The following is an 18,525-nucleotide window of genomic DNA, read 5'->3' as shown; positions in this document are numbered from 1 at the left end:
GGTGCACCACGCAGCATGCTGGGAGTTGGGAATAGAGTGGTATACGACTGTCTCCCAATACCCATTCTATCCCTTAGTATTAGAAAAATTTTTAACTGGGCACATGTCTACCCAGCATAAAGGCTACATTTCCCAGCTTCCCCTGAAGCTAGGTGTGACCGTGTGACTAATTTTTTGGCTAATAGGACAGAGGTGAAGAGGTATGTACAAATTCCGGAGCATCCTTATGGAGAGGGCAGCTTATTCATCCCTCCCCCCCGGTTGGTTGGTCCCATGTTCTCAGCTCTCTGGGGTCATGGGAATGGAAGCACGCTTAGCAGAGCTGCACGCAGAAATGTGATGCTGCTGGATTGCCCCATCAGCCCTAAACCGCCTACTGAAGGAAATGTACGCAAGACGGAAATATGTTCTTCTCTCACTTATAAGATTGTTATTTGGGGTCTCTGTTCCTAGCAGCAGAACTCAGTCTTAGTTGACAAGATAGACATGTTCCTTACTCCCACTGGGCTTACATTCTAGCAGGGAATATATATATATATGCCTTGCAAAAAACATGACAAATGTGTGGCATATGACACAAAAGGACACACAGGATGCTATGGGAGAGCATGTTAGAGGGTACACTGATCTGGTCTGAGGGGCCTGAGAAGCCCTTAAGGAAGTACAGATGAGCTAAGACCTAAGGAGTAAGGAGGGGGTGGAGTTTTCAGGCAAAGAGGCTGGAGGAAGGGTCTGTACAGAAGCAGTAATGGGAAAGGTTAGGGAAAGCCACTTAGGGAGGAAGATGACATACATTTTAACCATTCAGACAAATTCACTGCATTGCAGAAATAAAATAAAATGTGCACAGGCTCCCATCCAAAAAAAAAAAAAAGTTAGGGACCTGAAATTCAACTTTCTCCAGACAGTTACCACTTCATTATTTTTTACACGTGTATTAACACTAAGAATGGTTTTACAGTTTAACTGCAGGTGTAAAATGCTAAATGTCACCCTTGTATTTCCAATCTCTGCAAGCCATCCGCCTCTGGTTTGCAGGTTTCGGGGCAGCTCTCCAGCCTGGTCTGCAGCAGGTGCAGCAGGCTCCACCGCTGCCCACTGAGAACTCTGCTGGTCCCTCGACACTGCCAGGGCAGCTGCCCAGCCCTGCGCCGCCTCTAGCCCAGTACCCACTCTGGTCACCCGATGCTCACAACATACCACCCTCCACGTAAGAGCCGAGAAGGTGAGGCTGGGTGAGGGCTACAAACAAATGCTTGAGCGCCTGGGCTGTGGGATCCAGAGCCAGTTACTGACCTTGCCTCTCACTGCTGGGAGGTATCACTGCTCAGTTCTAAGCTTTCTTTAAAACCACAAAGCTAAAGGGAACCTAGGAAAAGCACATAGTCTGTCCCCATTGATCCTAGGCACAACTTTCAGTGAATCATACTTGGAAGAGAGAAAAGGTCAGAAATAAAATGTGTGGCCCCAAATGTCTATCTATACACATGTACAACACAAGTAATAAGCAGCATAAACAGAAATTATTAGATGGGGTGGTAAAAAGGATCTCCCCCCAATTTGGCGACATGTGTGTAATAGCTGGAATACATTGCCCAAAAAAGACAACAGGTGCCCCAGCAGGGACAGTAGAATCCTGTGTGGAGGTGGGCACAGAGACAAGCTGGAGCTGCCTCTCTGGGAATTCAGGAGGAGGCCTGCGGCAGAGCGTCCTCAACTCCCGAAATTCTAGAATTCGGTAACTGTTGGTCTACAAGTTCACAGGAGAAAGAAAGAAGGGAGACATGGCGTGCTGTGGAGTAGGGTAGACGCAAAATTTTCAGGCCAAAAGTTAGTCACATTTGCTAAGTCAGGAATTGACCGTACCTCTCAAGTGTAGCTCAGTACTGTTTATTCCTGCTGAGAGAGAAACCACGGCAGTCTAGGGTTCCCGGTAGGGACCCGGTGAGCGGGCAACACTGAGTGATCACCAACCTGCCCACCATAAAAAGGCAGCTTTTGCAGGAATGCACCTGCCGGGGACCCCCAGGCAATTCAGCATTGCTGCGGGTGTTCACTGGCCCATCCTCCCTTTTCTGGGTGACCCCGGAGCCCCACCAGCCTTGCAAATCTCAGGCGGTCCCTGAGCGGAGGAACTTCGGCTGAGCGGGCCATTCCTGGTCACGGCGATTGGCCCAGGGCAGACACGTGACAGTCGCCTGGCCAATCCAAAGAGCCTGCATTTTCACACTCAGGTGCCCCGGCCGGCAGGTGTGCGCCTGGGACTGCTCGTGGCCCCTCCTGCCCAGCTCATAAACAGAGCGTGCGCAAAGGCCGGAGGAAGGTAAGTCAGTGGTAAAAGTCCCAGAGGCTGTGTGCGCCAGGGAATTCCATGCCACTTTTATGTTTTAATTGTTTGCTTACGCCAGTCCAGGATGGGCTTCTGTCACTTGCAACTGAAAAAAAAAATCCTACCTATTACATCTTGTTCCTGTTCCCAGTCAAGAAATTGTTATAAGAAAGGAGAGCAGGAAATTCTTTACGCTCGCAGCCAAACAGGGATATATGACTCTGCTGGTGTTAATACTATTGGAAAATTTGCACAAATTTTTTTAAAAAGAAAGACTGCCAGTATATCTTTTCATAAAAAAAAAAAAATCCTAGTACATCTGTAGCTATATTTAAAAGGTTATATTTTTCCAAAATGTTACTTACAAGTGAACTCATCTTTGAGGAGATTGAGACGGGGACCAGCATTAATCATATTTCAGATTCCATTCAAGCAGAAATCAATTTCTGTTTGACTTGATTCAATCTGTTTGACTTGGTTCAATCTGACCATGTTTACTAATTATTCTGTTCCTTGTGGAATTTCAAACTATCAGCTTAGTTTTTAATTGAACTAATTTCGTAAATGCAAAAGCAGCTGGGATGATTCAGCATACTTTCAGAGTGCTAGTTTTAATGCAGAGAGTGTGGCACAGATCTGCTATCCCCTTTTCAAACTGCTATTAAATGTGACTAAAACAGACAAATCATATAACGCTCATTCCCATCGGTACAGACTTTCCTGTTTATCTAATCCTTTCCTTATTCTTTATAGGCTTGTCAGGTTTTAAAAAATACAGAAACATCTTGAAATATTTCTGACATCAAATAAAAGAAACTCGTTTTCGTTTGACATTGTAAGATTTTATTTCTACTGTCAGGAAAGGTGTGCATGTCTTGTTTTTCACTTTATATACAACTGTGAGAATTAATAACTGTAAAGAATCTGCTCAGCGAATCACTGGAAGCCCCAAATCATGGGAATGACTGAGTCCTAATTAAGTAGTAGTGAGTGGCGCTATTTTTATTTAAGTAACAACGTTTTTTTTTTTTAAAGATTTTTATTTATTTGACAGAGAGAGCACAAGCAGAAGGAGAGAGAGGGAGCCTGATGTGGGACTCGATCCCAGGACCCTGGGATCATGACCTGAGCCGAAGGCAGACGCTTAACGACTGAGCCACCCAGGCGCCCAACACTACCTCTTTTCTGACTTTTTTTTTTTTTTTTTAGAGAGAGGGTGTGAGCATGAGTGTGGGAGGGGGCAGCAGAGGGAGAGGGAGGGAGAGAGAGAGAGAGAGAGAGAGAGAGAGAGAGAATCCCAAGGAGGCTCCACGCTGAGCGCCAGCCCGACACCAGGCTCGATCTCACCACCCTGAGATTATGACCTGAGCCAAAATCAAAAATCCATCGTTCAACCAACTGAGCCATCCAAGTACCCTGCCTCTTTTGACTTCTAGAACTTATATTTTGAAAAACTATAAAAGCAATGGAAAAGAAAGGAAGTAAACAACCACCCTTAATCACAACACCTCAGCATAGCCACTACCACTAAATGGATTTTGGTGCATTTCCTGGTTTTTATACACATAATTTTTCCTACATTACTGCTGTTGTCATCTTGTTATAAGTAATCCCTTCATGATATCTTTGTATAGATGAATATTTCTGTACACAAGATTATTACTTTAGGAGGGTTTTCTCACAATGGAATCAGCAGGCCATGAGATAATGCACTGCCCAACTGCCTTTCAAGGGCTTGTATTGGTATGTGCTGCCACCAGCAACAGACAAGAGAAGCGCTGGGTCTGTACGGACCACATGCCAAGTAGAGACTGGGGGAAAAAGACCTGGAAAAATAGACTCTTCCTTAGGCCTCTCTACCCTAATGGGAGTATTTTTTTTTTTAAAGGTTTTACTCATTTGACAGAGAGAGAGAGGGAACACAAGCAGGGGGAGTGGGAGAGGGAGAAGCAGGCTTCCCGCGGAGCAGGGAGCCCGATGCGGGGCTTGATCCCAGGACCTTGAGATCATGAGCTGAGCTGAAGGCAGACGCCTAACGACTGAGCCACCCAGGCGCCCCTACCCTAATGGGAGTATTAAATGAAGTCATCCGTGTCCCCAGTATGTTCAAGAAAGTTGTGCAGAATCTCTGATATCCTTAATGCCCACACTTAGAAACACATTCAAGAGGGAACAAAATCCATGCAGTTTTTTGGTAGGTCAAGAGATTTATTTGGGTCATTTATGGGAGCAATTAAATCAATTAAAGGGGAGGAGAAACCACAAATGACAAGTTTTACTTTGTCCAATTCCCTTGACTAAGAATGACCAGGATTTGTTGCAGTTTTCTCCTCTTTAAAACAATCCCACTATGAAGCAACTATACCTTTAGGGCTTAGGATTTGTGGGGCTTGGTCATTATTACCAAGATGCTAAAAGGTGGCAGAAGTTGCCAATACAATTCTTTTTATGGTGCAGAAAGGTCCTTTTTTTTTTTTAAAGATTTTTTATTTATTTATTTGACAGAGAGATAGAAGCACTAGTAGGCAGAGAGGCAGGCAGAGGGAGAAGCAGGCTCCCCGCTGAGCAGGGAGCCCGATGCGGGGCTCGATCCCAGGACCCCAGGATCATGACCTGAGCCAAAGACAGACGCTTAACTGACTGAGCCACCCAGGCGCCCCCAGAAAGGTCCTTTTTATTAATGGTAGACCACATCTCCTGGCATCAATCCCAAAATGCTCACATAAATATCCTCCTCACAGTCTTTACTATGCACAAAACAATTGTGCCAATCCATAACCAATTATTATTACTTCAACAATAACTGAAATAGCCAATGAGTATACAATCTTACATTGGTAATGTGAAGATTAAAAACCATTTTCCAACCCAACAAATCCCTTACCAACAACTTCTCTTGAGAGCTACCTACACTTTGGGGACAAAATGTAATTCACCAACTGAGTCCCTGACACAAACAAGAAGACTGTGGGTTTTTACCATTGTTGTTGGTCTGGTTTGGTTTGGGTTTTTGTTTATTTTTTTAAGATTTATTTCTTTATTTGAGAGAGAGAGCATGCACATGGTAGGGGGAGGGGCAGAAGGAGAGAGGGAGAGAGAGAGAGAGAATCCCAAGCAGACTCCCTGCTGAGCGTGGAGCCTGATACAGGGCTTGATCTCACAACCCGGAGATCATGACCCTGAGATCATGACCTGAGCGGAAATCAAGAGTCAGATGCTTAGCCCACTGAGCCACCTACCGAGCACCCAAGAGGCTGTGTTTTTTTAACAAGGGAGAACAGCTTCTCCACACTGAGAGGCCTTCGGACACAATCCTAGAGGATCTTCAAATCCAAAGTTAATGTACTTTTTAGAACTAAAAAATCATGTAGTGATCTGCTATGCATTCACATGGTCATTTACTTGTCTTTTAATTGGCTGCTCCTGGAGATTTTATGTGTGAATGATTAACACATTTCCACGGGCTACTTTTCACAGATGACGGAAAGAAAGGAGGAGGAGATGCACACCTATATGGAACCATCTTTTATTACTTGCCTCATTCTCAAAAGGTTTAGAGTGACTCAGTGGATGTCCATAGGTCGTACTATATTGCACCAGATCTACAGGTCAGATTTCAGGTGATTGTAGGTTTCAGGCATACCAACAATGAGGCAACGTGTCCTAAGCCAGTAGGGCTCAAATGACACCACAACCTTACCATGCAACTGTACACAAACCACATTTCAGAAGAACCAAAGAATTATAAGTTTTTTTAAAAATCAAAATGCCAAATACATGAAAGAAAATTAAAGTGAACATATCTCTGGAGGGAATTTTTTAAGTGGTAGAAAAGATAGATTTCATTCATTCATTCAACACAGTTTCTGAGCACTGTACTAGGCTCTGGGCATTGATGAATAAGACAGTCCCCTTTCATGGAACTTACATTCCAGAAGGCGATGACAAACTCTCTAATTTGACGACATAAACACTTTACACTTTAAACTTCTCTATATAAACACACAAAAGTAAAAGGCAAAATCCCCGAAAAACTTCAGCAAATACAAGTGCTAATATCTTTTCACTATAGCGTTTGTACAAATCAACAAAAAAGAATGTTAAAACTCTGCCCAATAGATAACTCGGTAAAGACTATGACCAGAAAGTATGCAGGGAGAACCACAAATCCCTGATTAACAAATAATTAGAATGTACAGTCTCAGATCCTACAGATTAAATTAGAATAATGAGATACCATTCTTTTACTATCAAGTTAACAAATTTTTTTAAAAATTAAAGATAAATAAAATTTATACAAATTTTATGAAATGGTCACTCACTGGAAGATAAATGAATGTAATACTTTTTTAAAAGGTTTGGCAATCTAGATGAAGAAGCTGTATATCATCTCTAGTAAATACCATTTGTGCTAACCCATAAAAAATGATGTCAAAACTTAGAAAAGATTTTATGCATTGAGTTTTATGCTAGCATTAATCTCTTGATCTGAGTATTTGGTACCATTATCCTTGCATAACAAAGTTGTGAATGTAAACAAAGTTGTCATAATATAGAAGAGTTCTCCAATAAACTGACCTCTTAACAAAATTAAATCCTATTCAAGCATCTCTCCCTGCTTAACACTGGCATCCACCATTGCAGACAGATCAGTGTCTTTGTAAGTCAGTTTTTCTCTGTCATCATTAAATGATATTTAATAATACATTGCAAATGAAATGCAAATCCAACTGAAAATGAAAATGAAAATTTTACCCAAAAATGCAGGATTTCATGAAGTTGATGAAAATGATGGAAAAGTGCCTAAATCACAGGAAAAGGCTTTCATTGCCCAGTGAGGATCCAGTGAAGTTAAATTAGCTAACAATATGACGTGAAGGATGTCACTATACTATCATAAGATATTGTCAGAAAAACTAAACACAGCCTCCTTTTTAATTTAGGAATTAATACGTAGTTGCAATTATAGGATACTTTCCTAATTTTTAGTTCAGTTTTTTTTTTTTTTAAGGAAAGACCAAATCAAACCTGGTTGACTACTTTGAGATTTTGATTCTACTTGAAGTGGGTTCACTTTAATAGGTCTTTTTTGTGGATCAAGTTATACTTGGATACTGAAGACCCCTGTATATGGAATAATTGAAAACAAGATTAACCATCAAGAGGGGAATGGTTGAGGGGCACCTGGGTCGGTTAAACGTCTGACTTTTGATCTCTGGGTATCGATCTCAGGGTCTTGATCTCAGGGTTGTGAGTTCAAACTCCACATTGGGCTCCATGCTGGGTCCAGTGGGGCCTACTTAAAAAAACAAAAAAAGAGGGGGATGGTTGAATAAATTATGATTTGATAACTTGATTATTTACCTAGTGGAAATAAATTTTAAAGGGATTTGTAATAATATGAAAGTAAAACGTGCTAAGTAAAAAAAAAGGGATATAAATTATTGCGCATCATGATCACAACTATTTTTAAGATTGCAGAGAAAAACGAAAATTAACATTAATGGCTGCATATGAGCAATAACAAAATTTTTAAACATAATTTTCTATATTTTCCAAGTTATCTATAATTTATTCATTTATTTTTACTCTAATTTTAAATTTTTATATATTTTTCACTTAAATTTCAAGACATTTTATTGAATTTATAGAGAAATGTAGTTTTAAAAATCAATTGGAACTGGGGCGCCTAGGTGACTCAGTCGGTTAAGCGTCTGCCTTCGGCTCGGGTCATGATCCCAGGGTCCTGGGATCGAGCCCCGCATCGGGCTGCCTGCTCCGTGGGAGGCCTGCTCCTCCCTCTCCCACTCCCCCTGCTTGTGTTCCCTCTCTCGCTCTCTCTCTGTCAAATGAATAAATAAAATCTTTGGGTGGCTCAGTTGGTTAAGCTACCAACTTTTTTTTTTTTAAAGATTATTTATTTATTTATTTGACAGAGGAAGACAGACACAGAGAGCGCACACAAGCAGGGGGAGGGGCAGAGAGAGGGAGAAGCAGGCTCTCGGCTGAGCAGGGAGCCTGATGCGGGGCTCCAGCCCAGGACCCTGGGATCATGACCTGAGCCGAAGGCAGACGCTTAACCGACTGAGCCACCCAGGCGCCCCTAAGCGACCAACTCTCGATTTCAGCTCAGGTCATGATCTCAGGGCTGTGAGATCCAGCCCCGTGTGGGGCTCCACGCTGGACATGGACCCTGCTTAAGATTCTCTCTGCCCCCTCTCTGCCATACCTTCTTTAAAGAAAAAGAGCCGAAGACAACTATTTTTAACTCTTAACTGCTCTTACAGAAGTTACCTTGAGGCGCCTGGGTGGCTCAGGCGTTTAAGCGTGTGCCTTCGGCTCAGGTCATGATCCCAGGGTCCTGGGGTTAAGCCCAATGTCAGGGTCCCTGCTCAGCGGGGAGTCTGCTTCTCCCTCTGCCTCTCCCTCTACCCTCCACTCATGCTCTCTCTCTCTCAAATAAATAAATAAAATATTTAAAAAAACAGTTACCTTATCACTAAATGGTATGTTCATATTGTTATTTCTTAATTTGTATTTTAGAAATTATCTATTGATGGCCTTCTGGAATGAATGAAGATATGGCATTTGCCCTGTCCACTATTCCTCTCTCCTCATCCAAAGTAGCATTTTCTTTTCTTTTTTTTTCAAAGTAGCATTTTAATTGTTTTTAAAGATTTACTTATTTATTTTAGAGAGCGGGAAAGAGAGAGTGCAAGCAGGGGAAGAGGCAGAGGAAGAGAGAGGATCCTCAAGCAGACTCCCCGTTGAGCGCAGAGCCTGACTCAGGGCTCCATCCCGGGACCCTGAGATCATGACCTGAGCCGAAATCGAGAGCCGGATGCTTAAGCAACTGAGCCACCCAGGCGCCCCCAAAGTAGCATTTTAAATCCCTAAGCAATGTTTGTTAAAAAAATATATTCCTTGCAGAGCCAGGTTACATAATAGAATTCCTTTCCTTAGCCTTTTGTTTTATCGGCAGTTAATTATGTGCCTTATTTTTTCACTTGCACATTTTGCTACACATATTTTTTAAATTTTCCCCATCATATCAGCTGTTCTTAAATCCTTTTTCCCTTAGAAACATTCCTTCCGGAGTTCGTTCTTTTCTTACTCAATATGGATTGGCTTCTCTCTCAGCCTGCTGCACAGTGGTCCGCCTGGGACATCTTTTAACTGCTCCCCCAGTGTGGACCCACTTCGTCCTAAATCCCATGCCTCCCTCCTTCTGGATTTATTCCTTTGTTTTGCTGTAATTTATCACCAGTGGCATCTTTAAAAAGGATATTCAGAAGGCAATTTTTATGAGTTCTTGCATGTTGGAAAATGTCTTTATTTTGTCTTCACAATTGATTGTTTGGCTGAACACAGACTTCTAGGTTGAAAATACTTTTCCCTTTTTCCTCTCTCTATGCATGCTAACTGGATTTTTAAAAAATCTTCCCTCTATTCCCTGCATTCTGTTTTTCAACCAGGTTTCCAACCTTCTGTCTGTTTACTTCCATCCCTCATTCATGTTACGGGCTTTTCACACTTGCCTGGGTATACGGCTAGGGTGGGAGCTTGGGTATAGGGCTAGGATATGTGGAGATCAGGCAACTGAATGGTGAGCCAGTCTTTTTCCTGGGGTTCCCTAAATATCCGGATGTGGTTCTCTTTCCTCTAAGCTCATTGAGTTTTTCTAGAGGAGGAATTCTACTATTTTTTTGCTTGAGGGGCAAATGTCCAAAGGCCAGCATTTTACATTAGGAGAAGAAAGGGAGCCCCAGACTTAAATTACTGTGTATGTACAGTTTCAATTAATTCCCTGGTGTTCAGCTAATTCCCTATGCCTCACCTCACCTTCCCCCCAAGGCCAGAGACTCCCTCCAGTTCTAAGAGACAAACAGGATCCCTTCTCTTCTGCACGACCCCCTGCCTGCTTTTTAGCCCGTGGCTTCCTCTAGTTTGTCCAAAAATTGTTGAAAGCTTTTGTCTGCCAATGTTTCCAAACTTCTTTTCTCTTTAACCATGTAGATTTATTTATTCTTTTACTACCATTTTATTGGCATTTGAGAGTGAGAAGAGATTGATGTATGGCCAATTTGCCATACTGAGCAGGAAATCATGCTTTACTTTTAGAATTGAAAATATAAACTTTAAATTCAAATAGCTATTATGACCATAATTACATAAAACAAGGATATTCAAATTGACATTCAAATATTCCACATAAACAGGAATTCAATCTATTTAACATTCATTCTTTTTTTTTTTAAGAATTTATTTATTTATTTGACAGAGAGCACAAGCAGGGGGAGCGGCAGGCCGAGGGAGAGGGAGAAGCAGACTCCCCGCTGAGCAGGGGGAGCCCAATGATGTGGGGCTCGATCCCAGGACCCCGGGATCACGACCTGAGCCGAAGGCAGACGCTTAACCGACTGAGCCACCCAGGCGCCCCTATTTAATATTAATTCTTGTAGATTTGTTCTGAGGCTTGCTACTTCAGTTATGTCAAAGTTGGATCCTCTCGTAAGAATCAACAGACTTATCTAAAGAAAATGTCTATAAAAATTCCCAACATAGCAACTCTTTGTGAATTTTATTTTTCTTTACTTTGTAGATTTTTTTATGGAATGATCTTGAAGTTAAGGTCAAAAAGTGTAACACATGTTTTGTGCACAAAACAGTTAATGATATAAATAACTAAAAACTGGAACTCCTTCTTATAATTCTCCCTCTTTACAGTTCCTTTCCTTTTTTTTTTTTTTAAAGATTTTATCCATTTGACAGAGAGAGACACAGCGAGAGAGGGAACACAAGCAGGGGGAGTAGGAGAGGGAGAAGCAGGTTCTCCACTGAGCAGGGAGCCTGACGCGGGGCTCGACCCCAGGACCCTGGGATCATGACCTGAGCCGAAGGCAGACGCTTAAGGACTAAGCCACCCAGGTGCCCCTTCAGTTCCTTTCCTTTATCCCAGGTGCCCTAATTCTTGTCATCTCATCTATATTCCTGGAGGATGGGGGTGGAGGGGAGGGAGAATCTAATAAGTCACTGATTCCTTGGTATGAATTGGATCAATATATTTCTCCTTCTAAGAGCTTTTGCATTTAAAAGAAGACATGTAAAAAGGAGAAATCCCTCCAAAAGATTTTTCTGCAACTAAGTCAAGAGTGGCACATGTCTCATGTCTCAGATCTTAGGCTCTCATATCAAAATCCTTACTATGGGGGCCCCTGGCTGGCTCAGCTGGTAGAGCATGCAACTCTTGATTTCAGGGGTTGTGAGTTCCAGCCCCACACTGGGTCTAGAGATTCCTTGAAAATAAAATCTTTTTAAAAAAAAGATCCCTACTATGGAGTTTTAGGCATTGTTGCAGTGGGTGGGGAGGTATAAATCCAAATTTCCCTTCTGGCCCCACCAACTAATAAATGCCTTGTGGAAAAGCCTTTGGATCCAAAGCCTGACAGGACAACTAGCCCTTTGATTTCTTTGAGTTTGGCTTCGGATACAGGCTCTGAAGGGACAAGGATGGGTGTCCCTTTCCTCATTCAAGCCTTTTCTTCACTCCTGCCCTTACCTCCTTCCTCAGCCTGGAGTCAGCAATTGCTAAGAAGCTTACAAGTGAATGTATCAGAAGGTTCTGGAGATGGCTCTCGGAAGGAAGAAGGTACACGTGCTTCTCTCAACAGATAATATTAAACTTGAGTCATCAGTGTCTAATTTTGGGTGCCACGTTTCAAGTTGTGTGTGCCAAGCCATTTGGTCTCACACTAGTCAGACACATGCATTGTGAATCCCGGACTCTCATTTCATTTGAGTAAGTTTCTGTGTGCTCGTATGGGTACACCTTGGTTGGGTTATTGACCCCAGTGTGTCCTTGCCCTTCGAGAGGGAAGGGAGAGCACTGAGAAAATGTCTCATTTGCCACTGAATACTCAACAATAGCTACCTGGCTTGAGGCTTCACACACACAGCCGTCCAAAAAAGATGTGTAGAGCAGATGAAAGAACTTCTATTGAAGTCAGCTAGACTGAGTTGAGCCCAGCTTTTTACAAAGAGACTTTGCTGAGAAACAGCTGGAAGTTCTAACATCCTAAAGGTGTCCCAGGGAAAAAATATGGCCAATTAAGAAGAGCCAGTGTAGCAAGCCTCCTAGCTGGAGCCTAAGCTGCCTCCATCCACTGTAAGGACCTTAGACGATCAGGGCCTAACGGGCAGGCTGGTAGATGGCCGTCCCAGGAGCGAGAAGCCTCCTGCACGTGAACTCATCCTACTGCAAAAAGGGTCAAGCAGGCCAACCTGGGCCCGTGAACAAGCCTTAGTCATCAGTGAGGAGTGGTGACGCCAGTGACAACACAATGTTTGCCACTTGGACTTGACCCCAGACCAGCTCTAAATGTCCAAAGGCACTAAGCAAGTCACTTGATCATGCTCACGCACTAGGCAGCACAGCTTAGAGCCCAGGTTTTGAGGTCACCAGAGACGGGGTCTAAGTCACGGCTCCACTTCCTAAATAACCGTGTGACCTCTGTAAACTAACTTTCATTTCCTGACCTGTTGAGTAGAGGTGAAATACTAACCCGCCGAGTTGCTGTGAGGATTAAATGCACCTGCACCAGAAAATACTCAATGAATGATGGTGGCCCTCATCATCAGAGCCAACCCTGATAGAGTATAGTTGACCCTTGCACAGCATGGGGGTTAGGGGCGCCGGCCCCCAAGCAGTGGAAAATCCATGTGTAACTTCACACTCCCCCCAAAATTAACTACTAATAGTTAGCCTTACCCATAACATATATAGTGGATTAGCATGTATTTTGTATGTTGCATGGATTATATACTGTATTCTTACACTAAGGTAAGCTATAGAAAAAAACATTAAGAGGATCATAAGAAAAGAGAAAATACATTTACAGTACTATACTGTGTTTACTGAAAAAAACCTACATATATGTGGGCCTCCACAGTTCAAATCCGCGTTGTTCAAGGGTCCACCGTAGCTCATTGATAGGTTCTTCCAGTTCTAAGAGTCCTTAACAGTTCTCTGATTATAATGTTAATTTCTAGAACAAGGAGACTGAAGGATAAAAGCAATCCAATGAGATTTTTCAGATAAAGGTTAAGTGGCCATATTATAATGGCCCGAAGATTACTGCATTTATCTCAAAAGGGTTTGAGAATGGTAAACAGTATTTCTGTATCCTACTCACACAACGTACCCCCAATCTCCCACTGTTGGGATCAATGGAGTTTGTTTTCTACAGTTTACAAGTTTGTGGATCTAAACCAAGCCCACATTCTGCTCTGGGAATGCATGTTTAGGACAGACATGAATCACAGCCCTGGGCTATTTCTTTGTCTTAGAACATTTTCCATGAAAGTATTCTTTTCACTTTGTTGAAGGACAGGATGTTCCAAATCAGTGAATCACTTTTATTTATAAAATAGAAGGGATGAGGTGACTTCAATGAAAATGGCAGAATAAGATCTCGAAAAATCTCTCCGTCAAAGCAAGGAGACCAAAAGCAAAAAGTGTCCGAATCAACTGGCTTGTGCTATTTCACATCCCAGGCTGCTTGTCCAGGACGCCTAACCTGAACTAAAATCCAGTTATTTTTGATTGAGTCCCTCCTCACTGATAGTAAACAAATCATTATTAGCTCACAGCATTCATTTAAAACATATAGTTCAAGGGAGACAGAGTTACTACCCAGCGGAAAAAAACCCAGTTGTTTTGACTGCTTGCTGCCAAAGCCAACCTACATAGGCATCTATTTCCCTTCTTCCCATCAAATAACGATTCATCTCCCATTCTAGTCACACACACACACACACACACACACACACACACACACACACACAGAGCCAAGGGAAGAGACAAGAGCCAATAGAGAGAACATACTGTGGGAGGACGTGAAGCACCCTGGAGGAATGGGACCTCATGTAGCACGGCGGAGACAGCTGAAACTGCCAGGGGAGCAGGCTGATTTGCTCCACAGAACCCAAGAGAAGGTCAGGAATTTTAGGCGTGAGACCCCTGTGAGGTGGGAATGGAAAGGTGGGGGCTGAAAGTAGGAGGACTGGTAGACCTCTCTCTTCTCCCCAGGTCCCTCCACCTCCCCCCGCTCGTGCATCCCAGGCGGGGCAGGGGGTGCATTTCTGGGGAGACTGCACCAGACAACTGGGCGCAGGAGCCCCCAGGAACTCTAAGGACGGGAGCCTCTACCAAAAACAGGAATTTTAAGTGAACTTTTCCACACACCAAACGGTGAGACGCCCCCCCCACAGCCTCTTCCCTGACTCAGCTCCCAGAACACTGGCCGCTGGCCTGTACCCCACGCTACTGTCACGTGCAAGAGAAAAGCCCTAGGGATAGCCAAGGGAAAAACCAAACCACGTCCTCCTCCCATGGATCAACTGTGAAATCCCCTGGACATAATCCCCACCTGTATTAATGTCCTGTGCCTGCTGTGACAAATCACCATAAATTTGATGGTTTAAAACAACAGAATTTTATTCTCTCACCATTCTGGAGGCCAGAAGTCTGAAATCAGTGTCACTGGGCGAAACTCCAGGTGTCGGCTGGGTGCTGCTCCCTCTGGAGGCTCTAGGGGAGTCTGTCCTTGCCTCTTCCAGATTCTGGTGACAGCCAACCTTCCTTGGCATATGGTCACGTCACTCCGACCTCTGCCTCTGTGACCACACTGCCTTCTCCCCCTTCTCAAATCTCCCCCTGCCTCCCTCGTATAAGGACACTTGTGAGTGCATTTGGGGCCCAACGGAGAATCCAGAACAATCACCCCATCTCAAGATCCTTCAAGTAATCAAGTGGGCAGGACAGTTCCTGCCACGCAAGGTAACATTCACAGGTTCTACCGATTAGGACATGGCCACATCTCTGGGGCCATTACTCAGCCGAGCACACCACCCACATGCAGAAAGCTTTCAGTCAGCCTTTTAGTTTCTCACGTTTGTTAGTGGGATCAACATTTTTTCACCTTTGTTGGCTGTCTGAACTTCTTGTCACATGAATGGTCCACTCCCAGCCTTCATCTGTTTTACTTTTCTATTGATGTTTTTCCTCTAGATTGTTAAGAGTTTAAATAAGGCCATTAGCCCTTTATCTGCCACATATGTTGAAAATACTTCTCCGCATTTGCACTTGCCTGTTAGCTTTGTTTACAGTTTGTCTTCTGATATACAAGAAATGTTAAATGTGTGGTCAAATCAAATACTTCTCCTTTGCAGTTCACCCACTGCGCTGATCTCAGAAAATCTGCCTTATCCTAAAAGTAGATACAGGCTACTGTATTTTCTTCTGGTTTTATGCTTCATTTAATTCTTTGATCAATATGGAATTTATTTTAAGATGTGGTAGGAAGAATCTAACTTAATTTCTAAGTTATTTAATCAATTGCCCAGCATAAAGTATTCTCTTCCGTTCCCTACTGATTTGTCATACCATCCTTATCGAATATAAAGTCTAGGGTCTGTTTCCGAACTCTGTTATCTAAATTCCTCTTTCAAATGTTCACTGAACATGTCTTTCTCCATCTGGGTTTCTAGTGACAAATAGATAACTCAAGTCCATCAAACCACCCTAAAATAATTTCATATTGTCTTAATCCTTCAAAATGTTTATATATTTATTTGTTTTTTGGCATCCTACCAGTTAAATTATCTAAAGGAGTTCATTTTTATCAAAACACGGCATATATTTGGAAATCTGTAGAAACAGGAAGGCATTTTCACATTTTTGAAAGAAACCAGAGATAATTTCCTTTTTGTTGTTAATACAATGATCTATCGAATATCTCTGAGGATTTTATTAATTAAATCAATAAATACCATGTGGCAGCCATTTTTCTAGGTGTTAGGTATATAGGACAAAACCGGATAAAAGTCTCCACCTTCATGAAGCGTACATTCCAGTGGGGGAGACAGATAAAACAGGATAGATTAATGTCTGAGTGTAGTGTATTAGACAGTGATGAGCATTATGGAGAAAAATAAACCAAGGAAGAGGGCACAGGAAATTCTGAATGAGTGACTAAGGGATGACTTCACTGAGAAGGTGATATGAGTCAAGACCGACAGAAAGGAAAGGACGTTTTACTTTTCTTCTATAACTTGACACAAATGGGTTACTTGCCTTGAAATCCCTGGTATATCTTCAGATATACTTTAAGTATATCTTAAATCAATTACATTAATCATTCATTGCTTATCTACTACAGTGATCAAAATGTTAATCTTGACATATCAAAATGAACCACTGCATATTTTAAACATCAAATTCATCATGAGTTAATTGTCTACAATATACTTACAGGAGTGAAGCAGCTTGTTGGAAATCTCTGAACTGTAGAACGAAATACGAAGCTCCTATATATATATAAAAAAAAAAGACGATGTACTAAATCTATTTTTTAATGTGGGAACTTTGTTAACTTATTCCCTCTCTCTCACTAAATATTTAAAAATGCTATTCTAGATATGATGGGCATAAATAAGGTTTAAAAGCCATTAGTATTGGTTAAGTATGTAAATAAAAAGGCATGAGTGAAATTATTAAAAGCAACTTAATAAGTATATAATTACCTGGAAGCGTGCTTGGGAACCGGTGTAGGAAGTAGATCATATTGCCCTGGTGAAAGCTTAACTGACTACATAGAATGGACAAGGACACCAAAAATAGATTAATACAGGTCTTAAGCTCACTTTATCTTATTACCTGTCATTCATAATCCTTTATTTTATGACCATACAGCATTATGTAATTTTTCTTGATCTTAATAGTGGAAAAGTTACATTTTCAAAGATGGAGCTTCAAAACATCCAACAAGCATTCTCTTTTCACGGTAAATTTTATGATAGTGTGCCTGAGATGATGCATAGAAAAATGCTGTACAAATGATCATATTCTAAATGTACTAAATTCAACAAATCCATTCAACTACCATTTGGTGGGCCTACTCTGTGAGTAAAGTACTGATGGGTATGGTGGGGAATACAAGGGTAAGAGAGATATGGCCCCTGGCCCACAGGAGTGAGAAGGCACATACATAAACTATTCTAATGTAAAATACTATAAATAAAATTATAAAAGACAGATTGGAGACTTGGGGGTCGGGAGAGATTAAATCCAACTGAGTGACCCACAGCTAATCTCACATACTCAATGGTAAAATGCTAAAAGCTTTTTCCCTATGGTCAGGAATAGGACAAGGGTGCCCACTTTCTCCATTCCTATTCAACATAGTATTAGAAGCTCTAGCCAGAATAATTAGGCAAGAAGAAGAAATAAAAGGCATCCAAATTGTATAGAAAGAAGCAAAACTGAGGGATGCCTGGGTGCCTCAGTCAGTTAAGCGTCTGCCTTCAGCTCTGGTCATGATCCCGGGGTCCTGGGATTGAGTCCCACAACAGGCTCTTTGCTTAGTGGGGAGCCTGCTTCCCCCTCTGTCTGCCGCTCCCCCTGCTTGTGCTCTGTCTCTCTGACAAATAAATAAATAAGATTAAAAAAAAAAAAGCAAAACTTTCCTACTTGGCAGATGACATGATCTTGTTTGGGTTTTTTTTTTTAAGATTTTATTTACTTATTTGATAGAAAGAACGAGAGAGGGAACACAAGCAGGAGGAGTGGGAGAGGGAGAAGCAGGCTTCCTGCTGAGCAGGGAGCCTGATGCGGGGCTTGATCCCGGGACTCTGGGATCACGACCCGGGCCGAAGGCAGATGCTTAACTGACTGAGCCACCCAGGCGCCCCAGATGACATGATCTTATACACAAAAATACCCTAAAGACTCCACCAAAAAACTGTTAAAATAAACAAAATTAGTAAATTTACAGGATACCAAAACAAATACAACAATCAGTTGAGTTTGCACAGAATAACAATGAACTATCTGAAAAAAAAAAATTAAGAAAACAATCTCATTTATAATAGCATAAGAAACAGTATATTCTTAGGAATAAATTTAACTAGGGAGGTGAAAGATCTATAAACTGAAAACTATAAGACATTGATAAAAGAAATTAAAGAAGGCACAAATAAGTGCAAAGTTATCCTGTGTTCATGGATCAGAAGAATTAATATTGTTAAAATATCCATACTACTCAAGGCAATCCACAGATCCAAAGCAATCCCTATCAAAATTCCAATTGCATTTTTCAAACATGGAGAAAAAAATCCTAATATTGATATGGGATCAC

The 18,525-nt window shown here is 42.0% G+C and overlaps 1 protein-coding gene across 1 annotated transcript in view; it reads right to left on the bottom strand.

Annotated features, from left to right (window-relative positions):
* The window catches only part of STPG4 (sperm-tail PG-rich repeat containing 4), a 39,319-nt gene that overhangs the window by 7,031 nt on the left and 13,763 nt on the right, over nucleotides 1-18,525 (bottom strand). Inside the window, exons 4-5 of the mRNA XM_028104092.1 lie at nucleotides 16,913-16,977; nucleotides 16,642-16,696 (exon numbers count right to left, since the gene is read on the bottom strand). Of these exons, the coding sequence (XP_027959893.1) occupies nucleotides 16,642-16,696; nucleotides 16,913-16,977 (120 nt within the window). The remainder of the gene's footprint in view (nucleotides 1-16,641; nucleotides 16,697-16,912; nucleotides 16,978-18,525) is intronic.

Source organism: Eumetopias jubatus, unplaced genomic scaffold, assembly GCF_037043125.1.
Source record: "Eumetopias jubatus isolate StellerSeaLion01/CBP00866 unplaced genomic scaffold, mEumJub1_p1.0 scaffold_9, whole genome shotgun sequence".
NCBI lineage: Eukaryota > Metazoa > Chordata > Mammalia > Carnivora > Otariidae > Eumetopias > Eumetopias jubatus.
Note: the sequence above shows the minus strand (reverse complement) of the source record. Positions and strands in the feature narration are given on the sequence as shown.